The 24174-nt window shown below is 42.0% G+C and overlaps 1 protein-coding gene across 1 annotated transcript in view; it reads right to left on the reverse strand.

Annotated features, from left to right (window-relative positions):
• Positions 1-2719: 2719 nt before the first annotated feature.
• Positions 2720-24174, reverse strand: part of PLXNB2 (plexin B2) — a 324368-nt gene continuing 302913 nt past the window's right edge. The window contains exons 28-36 of the mRNA XM_068273635.1: positions 22935-23035; positions 21050-21134; positions 16532-16686; positions 16275-16435; positions 11433-11580; positions 9259-9323; positions 6369-6444; positions 6047-6121; positions 2720-3760 (exon numbers count right to left, since the gene is read on the reverse strand). Of these exons, the coding sequence (XP_068129736.1) occupies positions 3656-3760; positions 6047-6121; positions 6369-6444; positions 9259-9323; positions 11433-11580; positions 16275-16435; positions 16532-16686; positions 21050-21134; positions 22935-23035 (971 nt within the window). The 3' untranslated portion in view covers positions 2720-3655. The remainder of the gene's footprint in view (positions 3761-6046; positions 6122-6368; positions 6445-9258; positions 9324-11432; positions 11581-16274; positions 16436-16531; positions 16687-21049; positions 21135-22934; positions 23036-24174) is intronic.

Raw genomic sequence — 24174 nt, forward strand, 5'->3', positions numbered from 1 at the left:
AGTGTCAGAAATGCACATGCATTTCAGGTGACTTACACCCTTTATCAATTGTTAACATCAAGTAAGGTGAATATACCTCGTTTGTAGCAACTCGTGCATCCATATGCTAGATTTGTTTTTACATTCCCCTTATCTGATGTTTGCAATTGATAGAGGAATGCAGGTCACCCAGAATGTCATCATGCATGTGTTCTGTGACACTCCAAGCAATGAACGCTATTCTATTTGCCAGATGGTGTCCCTAACAATGTATACAGTAGACTGGAATACACCCATGATAGTGGAGTAGCGCGGTTAATGTTATTGCAGACCCAGAAACTGCTTTACTGTGTAGTTCAGAGTATATAGTACATAAGAGGACCACATTGCATTGTGCTGTGGTGCCATGGAGTGTCTGCCCCCCCCCCCCCTATAAAATATTTATATTATTAACAATGGGGTATGGGAAAATAGTTCCCTCAGTTTCAATATAACCTTTAGTAGACAGTAGTATATATTTCTGCTGTGCTGGCTGTTATAACATATTGCTGTTATTTTAAAGTGGAACATTGCTGGCACAAAACCCTTTGCTGCTATGCCAAGATGAATCTACTTACCTGGAGTTAGGAGTTCTGTTCTACATTGTTGCACCTGCTGGTGGCACCATTTACCTAGAATATTCTATTACCTCTGCTCACCAGCAGGTGGCATTCTTCAACACCATGGGCTCTATTCATAAAACCTTACCGCAAGTTTTCCGCTCAAAACAGCGGATTTTCCCGTCCATTTAGCAAAGTGGGCATTCATAAAAGCTGTTCCCGCATGAAAATCTACAATCCCCCAGCAGAGCGAGAAATTTCCGCCTTCTCCAGTGTTTTTCTAGATTTATCTAGAAAAAAGTAACAAAATGGCCATTCATGAAGTTTAGAGGAAGCGGTATGTGGACGGGAAATACCGCTTCCTCTGATTTTGCGGATTACATACAAGTGAATGGGACAGACCTCCCAGAGAGAGCAGTGCACGGAGGGACTCTGCCGGCTGAAGTGTTTCCGCATGCCTTCCGACAGCTTACCGCCAGCTTTCAGCGGGAGATCTCCGCTCTTGCATCGCAGCTGGCAAGATTTTTTTGAATGACCACCCAGAAGTGTAAAATACCGCTGCGGTATTTTCCCTCCAGGAGTTTTTTCGCCACAACTTTTTTATGAATAGAGCCCCTTGTGGTCCTTGCTATACCTGCAACATATTGGTTTTCTTGGTTTCTTCATGGTTGGTGTACTTTATCTTTTATAAAAAGAAAAGTAGTCTGTAACTTTATTATGTTTTAGTAATTTGGAGACAGTGGGCATTAACAGTTCCATGTGCAGGATTGGCTCATTCACACCTGTTATAGAGAAATCTCAGAGAATTGTGGTCTTCTATAAAATTTGAATACCAAACTTGCCTCAAAAGTGGAAAGCCTGTGGATGGTCCACAGGATTTCCAGATCCTCTGAGCCCACCATTCCTCCACAGGACCTCAGTTCCTAGCCATGTACGAGTGCATGCATAGTAGGCATGTGCAAGTAAGGTCCGCACCTGGCCAGCAGAACAAAGCACCCATGCACAGAGGAAAAAAGCCATGCATGGGTGGCTCAGTTCTACTTGCCATGGTCAGACCATAGTCACGCTTGCCAAGTCCAACTGCACTGGAACACAGCGGGAGTATGACCACAATAGGCAAGCTCTTTTCTCAAATGTTTAGCGTGACCAAACACAGGAATGGTGAAGGAGAATCCCGGGAGCCTCTGGACTATCCAGAGGTATGCTTTATACACAAACAGTGTGAAGTGGCTAATATTCTGTAAAATACTGCACAATGTGATTGCACTGCAGTATAAAAATATGAAAAATAAAGCTGTAAATTACATCAGAACTAATTTTAAACAAAGATAATTGCCCTCCATGAAGCAAAGGTCCTGTAACAGTGTTTAACCACTTTATGACTACTGTATTTTGTAGTAGCACAGAATTTGCTCATAAGGGTCTGTTTAGCGTTTGCCTGCAATCCATTTTATTTTATTCATGAAGTACGGTATGTTACTACAGTTATGTGTCTAACTGTCACTATAGCTTATCTGACTTTATAAAAGGTCAACCCTACAATACAAAAGGCATATCAATATTACGGGAAGGGGGTTAAACATCCTTCCTCTTTTTTTTTTCTACTTTTCCTCTTCCACTCTTTCCTCCTTTTGAACATTATATTTGCTGTTGCTAGTTCAATGTAAGGTGACGAATGTCTTTCAAACCTCATACTTTGTATGTGTACCGGTAATAACTGGAAATAAACTTTTTTTTTCTTCTTTACATCAAAGGAAACCCTTGAACTCATTGTGGACAAAAACGTACAGGTGCCTTTGAATTTTGTCCACAGATTGACACAGAGACAATGGGTGGTAGGTTAATGATCGCAATTCCTCACATTTATGTTCAGCATGAAGCCATTACTGTATCAAGAACAATTTCAATCCCTTTTGTTGACTTTATAATAAAAAAAAAGTTCATTTTTTTTAACTTTGGAAATTGTCGCTACTGTAGCTATTGTTATATGCTGTGCGTCTTTCTTTATTTGATGTAGGATCTGCTTTGCTTTCAGCTTCCAGAGAGGAGCAGGACAAATTGTTAGCGCTTATGCCTGTGGTGTAGGATTTCTATAGGCATTCTATGGCAGCACAACAGACTTCAGAGCAGACAACATTACATATATGAGATGTGAGACTCTTTATTGGAGGACTGATGTGTACAATCAGATGCTGGCTGTGGTCTAACATCACATATTGCAGAATACATTCCTAATGTACAAATACAATAAAAAAAGGTGCTTTTTTAAGATAAACTACCAGATGTGGATGAAAAGTTCCGGTACCATTTAATACAAGATAAACATAATAAATCTTTACATAATCATGTCAACTTGTACTTCATTGACACACAATTAATTACATTTGGTCACAAGAAAAAAAAAAAAAAGAGAAACAAAAAAGATCAGTGATAAATAAATCTATATTCTTTTTTTTTGTACAAAATCATGTATCTTCAGCTTTTCATTAACTGGTACATGTAAGGCACATTAGAATGTATATTTCTATAAAATAAATTTCAGAATAATAATAAAAAGGTGATTGGTTTGTGCTTCCGTTTGTCTCACGTGTGTTGGCAGCTCGTCTGGTAAAAGCTGGGCAGCAATACATTGCATTGCTCTATCCCTTCTGGCACTTGGTGGACAATGGAAAAGATTGATCAGAAATTCACATTACTTGTCCAGTTACTGAAACAGACCTAATGGGAACAGCTAGGATACGCCATGTCCTAATGTCGTGAAATGATTGCTTATTCCATGTATTGCTTTCCTAGAAATGACCCTACAAATTTAGTTATGTTTGCATAATGAATGTAAAAATGACAATGCTGTCGGCAGCATTAGATAATCGTACGAGTTATAAAAAAAATGTCCCTCCCTTTCCCGCATATAACACAGGTTTCGTTTGAGGCATAATTTACATTAAAAACATCTCTTTGTGGGCTGTGCAAGACAAAAAGATCTAATTAAAAAAGGCAAAAATGACTTTTTAAAAATATAACACTCTATTCCTTGGGAAGAGTAACTGGCATTTTCTTTCTTGTCCAACATTTCCCAATCATAGGTCAGTGACTTTATTCTCTAAAGCGGCAGCTATTTGCTGTAACCGTATCGCTAACTGCATCCGCTGTGCTCCCGGGTCTTCTTCTAGAGCGTTTATTATCTGGAAGACACAAAGCACAGATCAGATTGAGAACAAGCATCGTTTCTATTCAATGTAATACATGCTCTACTTGGCTATTCTTTGCCTGGTACTGGAGATTTATTGTGCACTTGATTGGCTGACAGGAGCCTGCTGACCAAATAAAGGTAGGAAATTGCTAGAGCTGGGAGTGGCAATTGTGTGTGTTGCAGTCAGCATTCAGTATAGAGGCAGTGGGAGTGAATTCCCTGGTGGTGAGAGTTCCGGGGCCCGCCCGCACTTCCCTCTGGGTATTGCATGGTGGTTTGGGGGCCCCAGCCAGTGAGAGAGTCCGGGGGCCCCAGCTGTCCTGTGAACCAGTGTTTCTGGTACTGGAGATATCGGCATTATGCAAGAACATTCAATGTCTTCAGACCCAATTATTCACTGTAGCTAGCTGCTGCAGAGGCCAGGGCATTAAGGGCTTATGCACAGGTGTGTTTGTTAGAGGGCCACAGATAAATGATCCGAGGCTAGGCACTAGTCCCTGTAGATGCCTGCTGGCACTAGAGACTAGTTACTATGACTGACAGTGCTATCAATTATTTTCTCTCACTGGCACCTCCATTAAAATGTACTGAAGTCTAACTGCAGCCACTAGTTGCTGCAACTCAGACACCACCACTGAGGCACGCATGTGATATGGACCTTACATTCATTTTAATTATGCGGCCAGTGATGCTCTGAGCACCGGGTCAAATGTTTCCCCATGGCACCTGGGCCTGTTTCAATGGTTCCCCATGGCACCTGGGCCTGTTCCAATGTTTCCCCATGGAGATCAGTGCAGCATTGGCCATGTTTGTACTGCCTGACAAAGGTGCTAGAGTCAGAGCCGCTTGCATGGCATTCTTGATTGGAAATCTATGAAAACGCTGAAGCTTCTTAATGGGAATAATCACTTGCAGCTATGTCTGGGGAAGGGAGCATTGAAGGAATAATGTCAATCTCAGGGTCTTCAGTTCTGTACGAGCCAGAAAATAAGTTTAATAGCGAAACAGCAAGTAGTCCCTCTTTGCTGTGCGCTATCCTCTTCTAAGGAAGCTGACAGTAAATAGTGACAACGCAGTGCTGCCTGTCACCCTTCCAGTCTACAGCCTGGTACACACATGGTGATCGCTCAATCTGACCACCTCCATGTAGTATGAGGGGATAATAGATTTTTAATACCATGAACAGCTTGTGCAGGTAAGCTCTCATACTTCAGTGAAGTGGTAAAACTGGGCAATCATTGGATGTGTGTACCAAGTTTAAAGAGAACCTGTACTGAGTAAAAATATTTAAAATAAACACGAGGTAACTTCAAATGAACATTACAGTTACCTTGCCATCAGTTCCTCTCAGAAGCTCACCATTTTCTTCTGACAATAACCCCTTCCAGTTCTGACAATATTTTTTCAGATATGAAATATATCAGTTGCTGTCAGTAAAATATCAGTTGCTGTCATTTATAGCCGAGAGGAAAACTGATGTACCAGGTAATGTCCATGTTTCCCTATGGCTCAAGTGGGTGATGTTACAGTTTAACTGTGTGCTGACCAGAAAGCTGTTATGGGTAATGGCCATTTTCAAAATGGAGGACGGAAAATTCCCTTGATCACAGTGAACAAACAGGATGCGGCACAGGAGAAAGACACTGAGGAGTAGACTACATGGAAGGTAAGTATGACTTGTGTATGCTTATTTTGACTTTTCATTTTCAGTTCAGGTTTTCTTTAAGTGTTGCTGAGCTGCTTATACAGTGTTTCCCCCGAAAAAAATAACACAGCGTCTTATATACATTTTTGCTTCAAAAGATGTGCTAGGGCTTATTTTCAGGGGATATCTTATATTTCTCCTGCCTTCCCCACTGTGCCGCTTGTTCCTCTGCTGTATCCACTTGTCCTCCTCTGTCCATGTCTTCTGCTGTCCCTGTGATCATGGCTCGGTTATTGGGTGAATCACTGCACACACCGCTAAAGCTGCGCTAGGGACACAGCGCGGCATGGAGCTGGGGGGCATCGGAGGACATGGGGACAGCTCAGCAAAGCGGAGGATGTACCGGTAGGACACAAGACAGTGGAAGATACAGGGACTCATGGGGACAGCGGAAGACATGGCCGACAACACAGATAAATAACTTACTTTCAGGGATTGGGCTTATATTTTGATCATGCTCAAAATTTCAGCTAGGGCTTATTTTCAGGAGATGTCTTATTTATAAACGCATTATTGGATTACATTTCTGCTTAATGTTCAGCCTTCTGTCAGGGGTACAACACAGACACTTACCTCATCATAATATTTCTTTGTATACTGATACAGCTGGTGTAGTGCTGCCATTGTGTTTAATGACTCTGTATGTGCCTGTGGGTCACAAACGACAACAACAAAAAAGTTATAACTTCAAATATACAGTAGAATTATAACTATACTCATAACTATGCTCATTAAAAAAATAATATTACAGAATCATTAAAATTGTGCTTAAAAAAAAAAAAAAAAAAGAGTACAAGTATTCAGGCGATTAATGTCCAGTCCAATTTGAAATTCTGCAGAAAGGGAGGTCCCATTCAGAGGGTGACTTATATAGTAAATTTGTTAATGGACATACCCTTGAAATTTCTGCCAAGTGTGTATTCATGTCCTGGTCACTGACTTGTACCATCTGACGGATTCCTTTGTAGTAACTGGAAAAAAATGTTTATTATCATAAGTAAACTCGTAAAATAGTCCTACAGACAGATATAATATAAACCTGCAATTACTATAGAGATATGAGCTTCCTGTTAAGGCCCCATGCACACTGGGAATCACAAAAGGCCAGCAAAATCACTAGCATTTTTCAAAGTGCTTTTCCTGTGATTTTTTTACTGTGCAGGAAAGCGACTTTGGAGCAACTGCGTTTTGTGATCTTTTAGCACCGAAATGCATTTACTCCAAAATTGCTGCAATGACTATGTTTGAAATTTCTGCAAATCCCTAATCGATGGAATCATTCACACTAGCAGTTTACAGACAAGCTGAAATCGATAGTAAAACACTCCAGTGTGTATGAGGCCAGAGCTGCTCCTGCCCTGCAGCAATGCGACCAATGTTCAAGAAATGCCATGTTGGAGCCTATGACAAGGTAGGTTAACCTGCTGAAATGTGCCTAGTAGGTGTAGAGACGGATCACAAAAGTATGTCAACATTTAAGTTGCCTGCGGTAATGTAGCATTGTTTTGTGATGCGTCTTTCCATGGCTACAGGGCAGGGCCAGTGCTTCCATTAAGGAAAAGGGGCGTAGACATTGCAGTGCCCCAGGGAGCACAGTTAGGTTGGGGGGTGTATTGGAAAGGAGGCACAGCAACAAAGGTCCCAATGTGGAAATTTTGGTTGTGGGTCTGTCAGGGGGGCCCCCCTGTAGGTTAAATTTGCCCGGGAGCCTAATTGCTACTAGAACCTGTCCTGCTACAGGGTCCACTGAAAAGCTGAACTAATGCCAGGAAATAACAAAATTAAGCTGTAACTATGATATGCTAATTTCCTCAGCAGCAAGTGCATTTGGCCCAATTCCAAACTGCTTCCAGTTTTTATTTGCAAACAATTTGTAAAGCCTGGTACACACATCCAATTTTGATGTGCGTGGAGCAGGGAGTGGAGTGCAATAAAAGATCGGCTGTCACTGGGGGTGAGTTGATCTGCCAGGCGGATCGTTTGTATGCCATGGGTTGGGTGCCTTTGTACATACGTCTGATTGTTGGCTAAGGTGGTCATTATCAGTCGCCTCTAAGTCAAGCGTCTGTAAATCACATCACAAAGCCTTCATAAAAATAGAAAATCGCATCGCACCAGTGTGTACAGGTCTCCACAATTTTCATGATTTTTCAAAAGACGTTGCGATTAAAAAACACATGCAATTTTAAAAGCGCAGCAGTGTGTACAGGTCCTTACAAAGGCTGTAAGAGACCGATAAGCACTTCGAGCCACATTCACACTGGGAATCGCAAAAGGCTAGTAAAATCACTAGTGTTTTGCAAAGCAATTTTCCTGTGATTTTTTTCACTGTACAAGAAAGCGATTTTGGAGCGATTGCGTTGTGATTCTTTAACATGCTAATCGCCCATTCTCACTCGAGTGATTATCGCTAATGGACGACTAACACTAGCGCAATGTTAACTATACGTTAGTGATTTCAATGCCTTGATCGCCCGGGATTCGCGATTAGCAGTGATTGAAAAACTTGCTACATGCAGCATTTGTTCGCGATTTTAGAGCGATTGCGAAGCTAAAAAAGCAGTAATCGCAATCGCTCACAAATCAGTGTACAGTGAAATTTACGTGTTAATTGCGTAAAAACTCACCAACTCAAAGCAATAGCACTAATCGCTAGCGTTTTGCGTTTGCAAGTGTGAATGAGCCCTTAAATGCAATCGCTCCAAAAATACTGCATGCACAATGTTTGAGATTTCAGCAAATCACTAATGGCTGGGGATCACTACATTGTGAACAATACCTTTGATTTGCATTGCCATAGAGCTTTTTTAAAGTGTAACTCTCAGGCATAAAATCAATTCTTTATTTTTATCTGGTAAATAAGTAATAAGGATGCAAATCAGGCAATCCAAAAAGTTAAATCACTATTACTTTTCTTGTTGATAAATGATCATTCCCCAGTTTACCTGACTCTTATTTGGCACACACAAAAAGGAAGTTGCAGGGCATGTTGGGTTGTCCTTTTTTGCTTCTCTAATTCCCCTCAGACTTAACCAATGTAGCCTGATTGGCTGAAGCATCTTTCCCTCCTGTTTTCCCCTCCCACACCTGTGTTCCTCTCCGATTGGCCAATATTTCTTATGCTGAGACAATGCACTTTCTATAGTGAAGGGCGGGCAAATCAGGCAGAGGAGAGTAAGGGAGGAAATGACATCAGGATTGGCTTCAAAATTGCCACAGTTAAAATTGGAAATGCTAAGAAGGATTTTCTTTTTTTTTACTGTAGAAAAATCACTAAAATCAAAACGTGGACAGTGCAATACATATGTAAGTAGACCAAGTATTTATCTACTTATATATGTGTTTTTTTTTCCTGAGATAGTATGGCTGACAGCTCCTCTTTAAACGCTAGTGATTTACAGACAAGCTGAAATCACTAGTAAAGCGCTCCAGTGTGAATGAGGCCTAAACCTTCACAATCCATTTTTCTGGCTAAGAAAGATAACCAAGCTAGGACACTGGCTTCATTTCGGTCTTGCTTCATTTTGCACACTTTTAATTAATTTTCAACACTGCAATACATAAATCCAAGTGCAGTTATTCAAGAAGAGGTATACAATAATTATATGGAGTCTTATTCATTGTTATAAATCATAGGATCAGAGGCTTAGCTCCAAATATTGTAAACACAACTGCATTTACAGGTTATACAGGTTCTAAACTGTGTCCTAGTCAAAAAGACATTAAAATATTAAGGAGACTACATGACAAAAATATGACTAAGTGAAAATATTTTAATAACTTACTCCTCCACCATTTTCTTGTATGTTGAGATTTCTTTTGCATAGAGCAATTTGTTGCTGGGTGATTCCTTAAACAAAACCAAAACAATTACTAACAAAGCTAAACAAAAAACAAACAGTATGCATCCTTGAATATACAAATGCATAAATGTATTTCAATGCAGAAAAAATACATAAAAACCAAGATTTCTTGGCCTTGTTTTCAGTTGATGCATTCTAATAAATATTTATAATTTTTTTCTGAAGGCAAGGTTTATTTTGTTTGTGTGTTTGACATGAACGCTTAAATTTCATTTTTAAACAAACATAAATCAAGGCAACAGAAATGGTGATTGCAAAGCTAAATGCAAACACACAAATGATTTTTGTTAAAACTGCCTGTTACATATATGAAGGCATTTTTCTTTCTAGCTCCATGGTCACAGGACATGCATTATTTGGCAGGCTGGGAGAGGAAGAGGTGGAATTAGTGGGACAATGCTGACAGGTGTGGTTCTGAAGAGTCACTGATCAGCTGTGGTGGGGATTGTGATTAGATCATCTCTTTAGCATAGTTTCTTTGTACCACTAAGCAATTTTTCATCCAGTGCCACAGTAATAAAAGAACACACCAATAATCCAGTCTGACCACTTTAACGCAATACATGGAACAAGACAAGGCAAATAACATTTATATTGCGCTTTTCTCCTGGCGTACTCAAAGCGCCAACAAGCTTTAGGATATCTTATTCCAAAGGAGGAGGATCGGGGGCACCATTTGTGAGCTAAAAATGGAAATACTTTGAAGGAAAATGTCAATGTAGGAATCCAGTTTGCCTTCCTTTTGCAGTCTTCCCGTATTACAATTTTAAATAAGAAAGCCATTTTCAATGATCTTTTAGTGTTGAATGGCAGAATAACAACAAGCAGTGAGCTGGGTGACACACTTGTCAATTAAACACTGATTAAGTAAGGCCATTTTTGGTATGCTGAGCAGTCTGGTGCTCAGAGTGGGAAACTTTCAGCCAGGTATGGCACAAGAGCAGGCTCCAGTGTACTGTAGTGCAAAGAGCTGTATAAAGCTACAGGTTACAGTCATGAGATGTGTGTTTAACCAGATTCCTACACAGTTCATATCTAATATTGTGAGGGGTACTGTGGAAAAAGACAGCGTCCCGATCTCTGCAGTGACAGACAGTAACTGTGCACGTGTACGCACCTATAGTATTCACACAAGAGGGAGGGTGTCATTGCAGGAAGCCATTACTATTGCTGACTGAGTGTCAATTGCTAATAGAGGAAGGGCTCGTTCACACCAAGGGCGTTTTTGCCATTTTTTCAAGCACCGGTGATTTTGAAAAGCGCCCTAAAAAGCTTGTGCAATGATTCCCTATGAGAGTGTTCTCATCTGAGCAGTTTGTTAATGAACCGCTCAGCAAAGCTCTGCCTTTATGAGCATTTTTGCTCCCCAGTGCTTTGAAAAATAAATACATTGTATTTATGCATTTCCGCGTCAAAGAGTTCACTTCCTGACTTGTGTCATCGCCCACAAAATCGCAAATCGCTGGCGTCAGGGATTACGATTTTAGATGTGAACAAAGCCGAAGTAAGTATCTCAGGAATTCGACATCACAGGCTCAAACAAAACTATGCCTGTTGGAATTAGGCCAACCTGTCAGTTTGGTTTGGCCAATTTCCAAGATGCATAGAATTTCTATCGATCTCCAATCTAGTGCTTAGGGCCCTTTCACACCAGAGGACTTTTTTGGCGTTTTAACGCCACAGCCGAAGTTGGCGGTTTCCAAGGTAAAATGAAAGTCCATAGACTTTCATTTTACCTTTCACATCTAACTCTGCGTTTTGGAGCGTTGCGTTGCAACGCTCCCAGGAGCTTTTTCAGGGCTGTTTACAGCCGAAGTTGGCTGTTGGCGTTTCAATGATAGTCAATGGAAAACGCCAACTTCAGCGTTTTCAAAGCGTTTTACAGATGACTTGTTCACTTATTTTTATAGAAGAAAAAAAAAAAAAGGACGCTTTCATATGAGCTGTAGAACGCTTTCAAAACGCTATGTATTGGCGTTAAGCAAAAGGCTGAGTTTCAGCCTTTTCTACCGCAGCCTCTAGTGTGAAAGAGCCCTTAGGCCCACTTTCAGTCAGGAAATGAAGGAAGGTTAGTTATGTGGAAGGATGACACTTACCCTGCTAAGCTTGTGCTCTGCCCTGCTGCATGCATCCATGAACGTCTGTGCAATGACCGATAAGGATGCATCCACCACTTGGTGGACATGTACATCGAAGATGAAGTGAGGGTTTTTCAGTATGTTAACCCAAAACCTTAATGATAAACTGCAAGAAAGGATGAAAAACAACAGTAAGACAACACAACAGGATTTACAATGTGCTTTTACTGAATATAGTAAAACATGAATATAAAACCTCTCTTTCCATATCAAAACTCATGTGCACAACAACCTGTCACACAGACTGTAAAGATAAATCACTAGTGCTAATAAATGGAAGTTCTTCACTCACAAAAAAAGCAGCAGCGTTTTACACACTGTGGCAAAATTTCCTCTACTGAACAAAGTTACACTTCCTTACACCATGCACTGCCAGCAGGCTCTTCATGCATCAAACCTAACTAAGACTATATAATGGGTTGTAAGCCTTTTACAAAGGAAAAACCTACATTTAACATGCATTTAAATTTTAGAGGGAGCAGTAAACTTTCACATACATGACATATGGTTTAAAAAAAGAAAATGGGCTATTAATTACAAAGTCAGCCAAGTCACATGTATATGTTACGGCCAGAACCCAAAGTCTGGTGAAGTGGCGAGAGGTGGGTATGGGAGGAGGAGCCAGAGCCCCGGACTCGAATTACTACTCACAACTGGACCGACTGGTGAGAGGAGGGAAGCAGGCGGAGGAGACGGAGCCGCTTCAATTCATTCATTTCTTACATTGGCCGCTGTAGCACAGCCAATTCGCATTTTGGCCAGCCAGAACCCAAGTGGCCAGACTCCGAGTTCTGGCCGTAATATCTACACAGTTTCAAGCCAAGCTAAATATATGTATTTTGATCTTGTTTTGCTGCATGTTCCGATTGTAATGTGCATGGACTACACATTTATTTACGGTACCTAATATTGTCTGTGTTTTACTCCATTCAGCTATATGGAAGACAATGGCGCTACATAAATAAATAATATTAGTATAAGTACTACTTCTGTGCTTATACTGTTTGTAAACTAAAAGCAGCATGTAGTAATTGATTTTAGCAGCGGCCAGTTTCCACCAGGAGCCACGGCTGTTTCCGATTTGGCCACGGCTCCCGTTCTGCTGTGTAGCCACAGCCCGAAGCGCTATGCATAGCTACAGGGATTCGGCTGCATGCTGCATAACACTGCAGCGTGAATCTGGAAGGCAAGCCACTAGGTAGACAGCCAGTATTTTCATGCCCTACTTGGTTGCAGGGAAACGCTGCAGATTTAGGCTTAGTTGAACAAGGGCTTAATGCTGGGTACACACTGAGATTTTATGGTAGATTTACTGTCAGATCGATTATTTCCAACATGTCCAATTTGCTTTCCGATCAATTTCCGGGCATTTTCAGATCAATTTCCGTTAACCGTAATAGGAAATCTATCGGAAAATGCTTGGAAACAAATCGGACATGTTGGAAATAATTGATCTGACAGTAAATCGACCATAAAATCTCAGTGTGTACCCAGCATTAGGAAGAGTGGAAAAAGGCTATGTAAATATAGACCAGACTAGTGCCTGCTTTACTTCTTCCTCCTACTCCTTTCTGCGTGCTCCATGCTGAGCTGATAAGAGTTCAGAAGCTACCAGGGTAATCGCCTTAAAGGGGAACTGAAGCAAGAGGTATACGGAGGCTGCCATATTTATTTCCTTTTAATCAATACCAGTTGCCTGGCAGCCCTGCTGGTCTATTTCTCTGCAGTAGTATCTGAATAACACCAGAAACAAGCATGCAGCTAGTCTTGTCAGATCTGACTTTAACCACTTCACCACTGAGGGGTTTTACCCCTTGAACACAAGAGCAATTTTCACCTTTCAGCGCTCCTTCCATTCATTCGTCTATAACTTTATTATTACTTATCGCAATGAAATGAACTATATCTTGTTTTTTCGCCACCAATTAGGCTTTCTTTAGGTGGGACATTATGCCAAGAATTATTTTATTCTAAATGTGTTTTAATGGGAAAATAGGAAAAAATGTGGGAAAACAACAGTTTTCAGTTTTCGGCCATTATAGTTTTTAACCACTTTACCTCCCGTGGTAAGAATTTCTCCGTCCCCTTTTCCCCCCCTAAAAAAACAGGGACGGAGAAATCCGTACCTTCTGCGCTACCGCCACTGTCCGCGCTCCGACCGCTCGTGCGCTGCGCTCCCGCCGCTCGTGCACGCCGCAGCTCGCACGGAGATCAATGAACGGGGAAATCCATTCCCGTTCGTTAATCTAAGCCCCTGCAATGATCTGCTGCTTCTTTGAAAAACAGCGCGATCATTGTGATTTACCCAGCCTCGTACTGCTTCCTGTAAGAGTCCTTCTGGACGCTTACAGGTCGCATGTAAACAAACACACTGTGGCCATCTTGTGGCCAAATAGTAAAACTACACCCTAAAGCATTTTACATATACAAACACATTAGTTTTACACAATAAATTAACTCATTACCTCCCACAATCCCCAATTTTTTTTTTTTTTGTAATTTAAAAAAAATAAAAAATAAATAAATAAAAAAAAAAAAATAGTTACCTTAGGGACTGAACTTTTTAAATATTTATGTCAAGAGGGTATAACACTGTTACTTTATAAACTACGGGCTTGTAATTAGGGATGGATGCAAAACTGAAAAAAATGCACCTTTATTTCCAAATAAAATATTGGCGCCAAACATTGTGATAGGGACATAATGTAAACGGTTTTCTAACCGGGACAAATGGGCAAATACATTTCATGGGTTTTAATTACAGTAGCATGCATTATTTAAAAACTATAATGGCCGAAAACTGAAAAATATTTTTTTCCCACATTTTTTCCTATTTTCCCATTAAAACGCATTTAGAATAAAATAATTCTTGGCATAATGTCCCACCTAAAGAAAGCCTAATTGGTGGCAAAAAAAAACTAGATATAGTTCATTTCATTGCGATAAGTAATAATAAAGTTATAGACGAATGAATGGAAGGAGCGCTGAAAGGTGAAAATTGCTCTGGTGTTCAAGGGGTAAAACCCCTCAGTGGTGAAGTGGTTAAATAATGCATGCTAATGCTACTGTAAATAAAACCCATGAAATTTATTTGCCCATTTGTCCCGGTTATAAAACAGTTTAAAATATGTCCCTATCACAATATTTGGCACCAATATTTTATTTGGAAATAAAGGTGCACTTTTTTCAGTTTTGCATCCATCCCTTATTACAAGCCCATAGTTCATAAAGTAACAGTGTTATACCCTCTTGACATAAATATTTACAAAGTTCATTCCCTAAGGTAAGTATTTGTTTTGTTTTTTTATTGTATTTTTTTTTCAATTACAAAAAAAAAATAAAAATTGGGGAGTGTGAGGGGTAATGAGTTAATTGAATGTGTAAAACTAATGTTTTTGTATATGTGAAATGCTTTAGGGTGTAGTTTTACTATTTGGCCACAAGATGGCCACAGTGATGTTTTGTTCATGCGACCTGTAAGCGTCCGGAAGGACGCATACAGGAAGCAGAATGAGGCTGGGGAAATCACAATGATCGCGCTGTTTCTCATAGAAGCAAATGCTCATTGTGGGGGCTTAGATCAACGAACGGGAATGGATTTTCCCATTCATTGATCTCCAGGCGAGCGGGCGGCGGCGTGCACAAGCGGCGGTAGCGCACGCACGAGCGGCGGTAGCGCGGACAGCGGCGGTAGCGCGGGAGGTACCGATTTCTCCATCCCTTGTTATTTTTTGGGGGGGCGGGGGGGGGGGGGTTGGAGGGACGGAGAAATTCATACCGCGGGGGTAAAGTGGTTAAAGTCAAACACCTGATCTGCTGCATGCTTGTTCAGGGGCTATGGCTAATAGTATTAGAGGCAGAGGATCAGCAGGGCTGCCAGGCAACTGTTGTTGCTTAAAAGGAAATAAACATGGCTGCCTCCATATACATCTCTCTTCAGTCCTTTAACATCTATCTATTCAACCCTTCCAAAGGCCTCCATCCAACCCCTAGTAACAAGTGTGTCCAGCATGGTACACTTCCCTCAACCCCACAACAAACATGGAGAGACACCCCCCACCATACGGCTAGCATAACAATCAATAATTTTTCCCCCACCTATCACCAACCCATAGCAAATATATCCCATAGAAACTCATAAAGCCAACAATAACAAGTGTGTACAGCGTGGTACCCGTCCTCCTCCCACCACAGCAAGCATGGCCAGATCCCCCACACTCATCCACCTATAGCAAAGTGTGACCAGTATAACAATCTCCAACTCCTCCCTCCCCCACAGCAAGTGTGTGGAGTGTAGTACTGCTCCATCAGAACCCTCCACCACATAGCATAGTATGGTCAGTATAATAATCCATATCTCCTCCCCCCATAGCAAGGGTATCCATTGTGGTACTGCTCGCTCACCCCCCCCCCCATAGCAAGCATGGCCAGACCTCACCACACCACATAAAGTGTAGCCAGTATAACAATCCCTAAAGCTCAACACACACCATACAATCTTGGTTGTACAGATTTACCAAATCTACGTAGTATAAGGACCAACAGATTGAAAATACCTTAAATGCTTGATTGGATAAGCTCTTATACTAGAATAACATGGGGGGATCCATTAACTGGTGCAGCAGGGGTTTGCTGTATGTATTATGTAAAACATGAAGTCTTTATGTATATCTTAATTTGTGCTTTAATCTTAACCTGTAAGTGCACCAAAATACTGTGGATGCTCTAAACGCCGCTATAAACAATGAGCAATAGATTTTTTTTCAATGCCATGTAACCATTATAGGGAAAAGGACAAACCTATTGGTTTTCCATATGTGAACAGTATCTTCATCTTTGATTTCGTATTTCTCTGCTTGTTCATCCAAAAAGTCAAAGAAATATTTCACAGCTGGCGGTACAACTTGATTGGAATTAAGGACACTCTGGAAGAAGTTATCTACGAACTGCTGGAGTGTGCCCTGCGAAACACAATCATCACAAAGTTACAAACCTCAAATTGCTAATAACCAGCCAACCGTATTTATTACATTTGTGTTCTCGCCACGCATGGTTACCTTGACAGACAGAAGCCTTGTCAGATAGATTTCTGTTATAGCCTTTGTTTGCTCCTTCGCCTTCATACTTCCTCTCTTGGACTTGCCTTCATCTACTTCATCAAGTGGCCTGACAAGATGCCATACTTTGTTTTCATCTTCCAGCAACCCGTGTCCTAAAAATACACAAAAATACAACATGGCTGAGAAAATTGTATTTTGACACTAAATGAAATTTTGGCCATTTTACTCTACAACAGTGCCCCAAGAAAATGCACCATTTCCTGAAGTATTGCAACCTTCCTGTTCCTTCCCCCTTTTGCCTGAGGTAAATAGTACATCTGGAAATAAGTGACAGTACAGTTTAATATGGCAGAGAATCAGTATTACATGGCCTCAAGCTAAGAGTCTGCAGTCTTCTCCAGGGCTTCAGAATCCTGTTTCTCCCCACTAGTTCTTTGTTTTGTTTATAAGTCAAATTTATCCACATGTTAATTGTTATCACGTTTCCTTCCCAGGAGTTAAGAGGCCAACGTATTAAGTCAATAGACAGAAATTGAACTACAGGTATTTTCTTTACAAGCTATGCAATCAGGAACTAAGGTCAGACAGTACAAGACCCTTGTGCGGAGACTGGAAGAGCAGACATACATCCACTCTCTCCGTTCATCTTTAGGATTTCAGATCGAGGTGAATGACTAGACCTAGTAAATAAAATGTTAATTCTTCTGGCTTCCATGTAAATTTAAAACACATTGGCTATCATTCATAAAATTATGTTCGGTAAAAACATCTGGGCGGGAAAAATACAGCATTCAGTATTTTAGACTTCTGTGTGCTAATTCATAAAAGGTTTACAGTTGCGATAGAAGTTCGGTATTTTCCCGAACTAAGGCTGCCGGTAACATGAGAAGCTGCCTGAGTTGATACATTTTCTTCTGCAGAGACAGCGTTACAATAAAAGAGGCATCTCCAACTTCCCTTTAGATGTGCATTTTTTTTAAACTGCCTCTGTTTGTGCTGAATCTGTCTATTAGTCTTTCTAAGCAATCTAATTGCCACAGCTTAGAAGTACTTCAAGAAATGTTACACATGCAGGCTTTCTGATGTAAAAAAAACAAAACACATATGAAAACAGGTACCCAAGAGGTTAAAAAACTCAGCCTGGGTATTCTGGAAAGTCTTTTTTGTTCTTCTCTCACACCTGCTGCCTGGGAGATCTGTCTCCATTAACTTTGCTCTTATCTGCACCCTTATCGCATCTTCAAAGCAAACGGTATTCTCCGTCCCAATACCGCCTGCTCTAATCTTTATGAATTGACATTTTGTGACATTTTTTTTGCAGCAATTGCATTAGTTATAGACCCACTAGGTGGCGGTGCAACCTCCAGAGTATCAGCTTTAGCAATGAATCAAAAAGAAAAAAAGCTCCAGGAGCAGCTTACCATAGCCATAAAACGCTTAACTTTTAATTAGGTCCATTAAAAACGTTGACATGCAATCAATGCAGTAATAAACATATACTTATCAGACACGTGTAGATGAGGTGCGGAGGATAGTCGACGGCCGTTTCGCCCCTCTATTAGGACTTTCTCGAGACCGATTCAATTTAGTGGCATGTGTTGAGATAATCACCGCACAAGGTGGTAATTTACCTCACTGCTCGGTAATTTGAGCTTTTCATGCGGTAACTGCTTTTATGAATTGACCATTTGATAAGTGCACGGTAAAGTCAGCTGTTTTCAGCATTATCGCATGCGGTAATGCTTTATGAATGATAGCCATTGCATTTAGCTTGTAACTCAGCCAATCAAGAGTCAGGAAGTGCATTTGATTGAATCAATTCAATGCAAGATATAAATTATTAGCATCTCAATCACTATCGATGTACACAACCAATGCCTAGGCAAAGGTTCAGAAAGTCAGCAGAATCTCCCTGTGGGGCATAGATGGCAACATACAACTTTTCCAGGCAGCGACTTGTATTGCTATTCATCCAATGAATGGCACATATCTACTCCAGATTGGCAGGGGAAACTAGAGTGGTCCAGCATCTGCAATATCGATATGGTACCGATCCAGCTAGGTCTGGCATATTGTGAACAGAATCTTAAGACTAGAAATACCAAAACTATCAGTATTGTAAAACATTACTTAATTTTGTAGTACAGTAATAAAAGTCCAGTATGAAGAACCGTTTAAAAAGTCCTTATGTCACAGTATGACATTCGGATGAGGCCTAACGCACGTTTTCCGGCTTGAACCAGCCGCCTTTTCAAAAGCAAAATAGTCAGAACTATATTCATGTGACATACAGTAGTTAAATCGAATATTACATAGTGTCAGGAACCGGCCCGCGGCACGCCTGTGTATACCGTTCCCGACTGCGGGTTTGACCAGATCGAGAGGGGAAGCAGCCTTAGTCAAGCTAAAACAAGGCTGGGACCCCTCAGAACGCCTCTCACTGCCACCACTAGCTGTTCGCTAGACACTTCAACTATGCTGTTGGGTCCTCAGCGCGCACTCCGCGTTTTCGTATTCGGGTCAGCTTTGCGCTTAGGCCGAATACGGGAATGCCACGCACCCACACACACAGTTGCAATCTTACACTGTAGTGAAGCAAAAACCCACTAACAGTCGTTCCGAACGATACTGTTAGCCACTCTGCTGTCGCTACTCGCACTGGCGTTTTTCGTACGTTGGGTCAGCTGCGCGCTTTAGGCCAACGTATGACAAACGCCCCCACACACAATGCAATTACAATTTCATATGGTAGTGTTGCTTAAGCATACAAATAGGCATGGACTTATAAAACACTTCAATCTCTTCTAGGCTATGAGTGTTAAGTTTAGTACGGCAGAAGTCAAGCCTATTAAATAATAATTTAATATTCCAGGGAAAAAGGTGGAACAATGCAGAACTTAATATATACAAAAGATTACAAAAAGACAAAGTAAAAATGTTACAAGATAAAAGTTACAAAAATAAGAGGTTACAAAGATACACACCAAGCAGTTTGCTTACCAGAATACAGGAATCCAGATAGAAGAACCTTGGACTCTTGTGGACGGACACAATTCTGGTTAGACCAGGAGTCCACTAGCTTGGGCCAGGAGACCGGCTGCCGCTACCGTCAGGAGGGGACTGATTTGAGGTAGCTGTCCCCTGGTTTTTATAATGAAATATTCGCCTCAAGGCTGTAAGCCTGTGTGGATGGGGGGGGGAGCTAGATTTAATTACATCCTCAGTCATAATTGGATTTCCAGAGGCCTAGTCCATACATAACGCGCGTCATATCCTTTCCTGTGATATGCCGCTTGAAAACTTTTCAAAAAGGTCTTTTCCCCACTCCGGGTGACAATTGATTAAGGCTTCCTCCCCATCCCAGCAGGCCTGTCAGATGTAAATTCTAGAGTCCTTTGTTAGCCTTTGAAGTTCCCTGACTCTGTCCTGATTTGTATAATGGGACAATGGGGCTTCTAATTAGCTCCCTGCTCTCAGAGGAACTGAGGGTAATTGTATTCCACACTGTCACACAGACAAGTACAACTTCCCCAAAGCCAGATGACCACTGATACATACGCATCTGAAGTACATAGCAGACAGGAAAATGAAAATATTATCCTTACATCATAAGCACCCCAGTATATTCCTGACACATAGTGTTATACACAGCATGGCAGAACAGATGCTAATCGATTCTCTCATCAATGCATGCAATCCTTGGAGTTACAACTATCTAAGGGTATACCACTGTATATACATGCAGCTGAAGTCATGTGCTCTTGTTAGGTATGGCACAGGATCGTATATTAACCACTTGATGACCCACCCTTTACCCCCCCCTTAAGGACCAGCGCTGTTTTTACTGATCTGTGCTGGGTGGGCTCTGCAGCCCCCAGCACAGATCAGGTAGCAGGCAGAGAGATCAGATTGCCCCCCTTTTTTCCCCCCTATGGGGATGATGTGCTGGGGGGGGTCTGATCTCTTCTGCCTGCTGGGTGATGCGGGGGGGGGGGCACCTCAAAGCCCCCCTCCGCGGTGAAATTCCCCCCTCCCTCTCCTACCTGCTGCCCCCCCCGGCGATCGAGGCTGCACAGGACGCTATCCGTCCTGTGCAGCCAGTGACAGGACGTCCCCTGTCACATGGAGGCGATCCCCGGCCGCTGATTGGCCGGGGATCGCCGATCTGCCTTACGGCGCTGGTGCGCAGCAGCGCCGTACAAATGTAAACAAAGCGGATTATTTCCGCTTGTGTTTACATTTAGCCTGCGAGCCGCCATCGGCGGCCCGCAGGCTATTCACGGAGCCCCCCGCCGTGAATTGACAGGAAGCAGCCGCTCACGCGAGCGACTGCTTCCTGATTAATTAGCCTGCAGCTGGCGACGCAGTACTGCGTCGCTGGTCCTGCAGCTGCCACTTTGCCGACGCACGGTATAAGCGTGCGGTCGGCAAGTGGTTAAAGGCTTCAGGTTATGCTGAAACATTTATGTTGCACAAATATATAAGCAATCTAAAAAGAAGCAGAAAAGTGCTTACTTTCCCCTGGAAAGTCCTGGTGATTCTCTTCCTGCTGCTGAGAAATTCCAATTCTTGATAATATAAGAGTAGCGTTATCTCTGACCTGTGAATACATACACATGCATCTGAAATGTTACTGGCTGTGACACAACTGCAAGCATTTGAGGCTCATGCGTATCATAAAGCATAACTATTCTTCCTGCAAGCAGCAGCAGGCTGGTGTGAGGTGTATCTGAAGACTGGAATACTATTACACGTCTAATAAGATTTTTAAAAGAGCTTGAGTTATATTCAGAGAAACAGCAGGAAAAAAAGACTACAGAAGAATAGATCCTACTTTTATATCATGCTGGGCAGGATGTACTCTATGGCACAAATCTATATCAGACCCAACCAGTAGCCAAATATAGCCCTACAGCTTCATAAATTCTTAAAAACTACCCTGGACAATCATTTTATTTTACCACAGTTTTGTCAGTAAAAGCGGAAAACTGGGGAAAATACTGAGCAAGGCTTTGTTTATAGAAGTGCAGAGATGTAATAATCCCTACTTTGATTTTGTGCTCGACTATACTCTATCGTGTATGCAGTAACTCAGGGAGATTCTCATGGTAATCTTCCCCAACTGTCCAATGCATCAAGTGAGGTTTAGGGTCTCTGGCCACCTTTCTTACATTTTAAAAATGCCGGTGCCCTTATTCAATTCCCCTTTTCTCCTTAGATGTCTCCTAGGAAATCGATCCTTTTTCATCTTCGTATTAAAATAACTTTTCATATATTTGAATAACAATGGAGACTGCAATATCTGCAATCTTTTGTCCACCCTCGGTAGAGGGGTGTTGCCCCTTACTTCCATACCTACAGAAAGTGACTTGCCTCAGCGGTAACCCACACTTGTGAGTATTATTGCATTATGGGATATTATTTACCAATACATACTATACACTATAGTGGGCTCTCAATTCCCCCCCCCCCCCCCCTGCCAAAAAAAACAACCTTTTAGCACTCTTTATTGATAACAGTTGAAAATATTAACTAGGAGAAATTTGAATTGAATAGGGGCCCGGATGTCCACTTTGCTAGTTTCAGAAACGCAGCCTACACAACTCCTTTTTATTAACCCATCTACTGGCTGAAAAACTAGTTTATATGTTTATGGGCAAATCTGTTCATAAGTCATAGCCATATACACACTTTAATAAATCAAAAATTGAACCTGTTGGTGTGCTGCAATATACAACTATTGCTAACAGGACAAAAATCCTGTCCTTTTGCCACACCTCTGGCTCCTGCAATGATCAGAGGGGAGGTTTTTTTTTTTTTTTTCTCATGTAAGGTTACAGGTCTTCTTGAAGCAATGAATACTTCAGGCCGGTTCACACTTGCAATAAAAACGTATCTGTTCTGTAGACTTTTTAAGCCGGACAAAAATGGAGGAACGGATCGTAATGTTAGAAATATTGTCCGTCTTGACTTGCAAATAAAGACTGATCCGTTGGATACGTTCCTGAAAACTGACCAGAGTGTCTGAACTTGGCACACTTTTTTCCAGTGAGCGGATCCCCACAGAGGCAATGAAAGTCAATACTAAAACGGACCTTCTGTTCACACACAGAACTTTGCACACAAATCCTAATGCCTAAGTACATTACCATATTAAAAACACCCACCACGTTTTTACCATCACGTTAAAATGTACTGGAAACGTGTGTTGTGTTTATCTTCAGTTGGGGTTGTCTACAAGAGATGCTGGGACACGAGCACTGTTTGGCTAGAATGTTAACACTCTGTTGGTTTATTCTTCAACTTTATGGGGAGACACTTCCGATTTCTTGTCTCAACCTTGTATAATTTTTGGTATATTTTATTCAGCTTTAAACATGGCTTTACAATATTAGCTTACATTATAATGCATTAACGTGTTGATCTGTCTCCATCTTCCTTCCTTTTGTGATGTTAAGTCCAGATCTGAGAGGATTTGTGCTGTGGATCCAGGCCTCCACTCTGAAAATAAAATGTGTAGAAAACTAAATATAGTTCACTTCATACATACTAAAAACTTACAATATTTTACAGTAAATGCGCCTGTATAAAATATACAATGTATGACCAATTCTGATATAGTAAACTTCTGATATACCGTATTTTTCGGACTATAAGACGCTCCTGACCATAAGACGCACCTAGGTTTAGAGGACAAAAACCAGGAGAGAAAAAATATATACTAAACCTGGTGCATCCATGGTGCAGGGGCATCTTGTGGATCTTCTCCCCTCCATCCCACAGTTATTATGCCCATCCTGTGCCTTCTTTGTATTTCTTGTCATGCTTTGTTCCTCCTGGGTCCTCCTTTGCCCCCACATGACCTCCTCTGTCCCCCTGATGATTGCCTCTGTCCCCCTGTGTCCTGCTTTGCTCCTTGTCCTACTACCGTATGTCACTGTGTCCTCTCTGTCCTTTGCCACTGTCTCCTTTTCTGTGTATCTGGTGTCCTCCTGTGTCATCTGCCTCCCTGTGCCCTCCTGTGTCCCCTGTCTGGTGTCCCCAGTGTGCCATCTGCCACCCTGTGCCCTCCTGTCACCCCTGTGTGCCATCTGTCCTCCTGTGTGTGTCCCCTTTGTGCCATCAACCCTCTGTGCCCCCTCTGTCTGGTGTCCAATGTGCCATCTGCCCCCCTCACCTCCTGTGTCCTCCATTGTGTCATCTGCCTCCCTGTGCCCTCCTGTGTCCCCGTCTGGTGTCCCCAGTGTGCCATCTGCCACCCTGTGCCCTCCTGTCACCCCTCTGTGCCATCTGTCCTCCTGTGTGTTTCCCCTCTGTGCCTCCTCCATCCAGTGTCCCATGTGCCATCTGCCCCCCTCACCTCCTGTGTCCTCCATTGGCGGTCGCTGAAGTGGCCCTGGCTCGGCCTCCCCTAGCTCCATGTCACCCAAGTAGCGGTCAGGTCGCACCACTATCACGGCCGGTAGCGTCCGGAGAAACCGCAGGATACAGGTTTCAAGCCTTCAGGTACACGCGGCCAATCGAGGGAATGCTGCAAGCTGTTTAATGAGGTCTTCGGGACCTCCGTGCAGCTATCCAGTCCCTCTCGCCGCGGCTCCAGCTGATACTGCCCTGCTATGTGGCCAATCAGGGGGAAGCGC

This window comes from Hyperolius riggenbachi, chromosome 3 (genome assembly GCF_040937935.1).
Source record: "Hyperolius riggenbachi isolate aHypRig1 chromosome 3, aHypRig1.pri, whole genome shotgun sequence".
Classification (NCBI taxonomy): Eukaryota; Metazoa; Chordata; class Amphibia; order Anura; family Hyperoliidae; genus Hyperolius; species Hyperolius riggenbachi.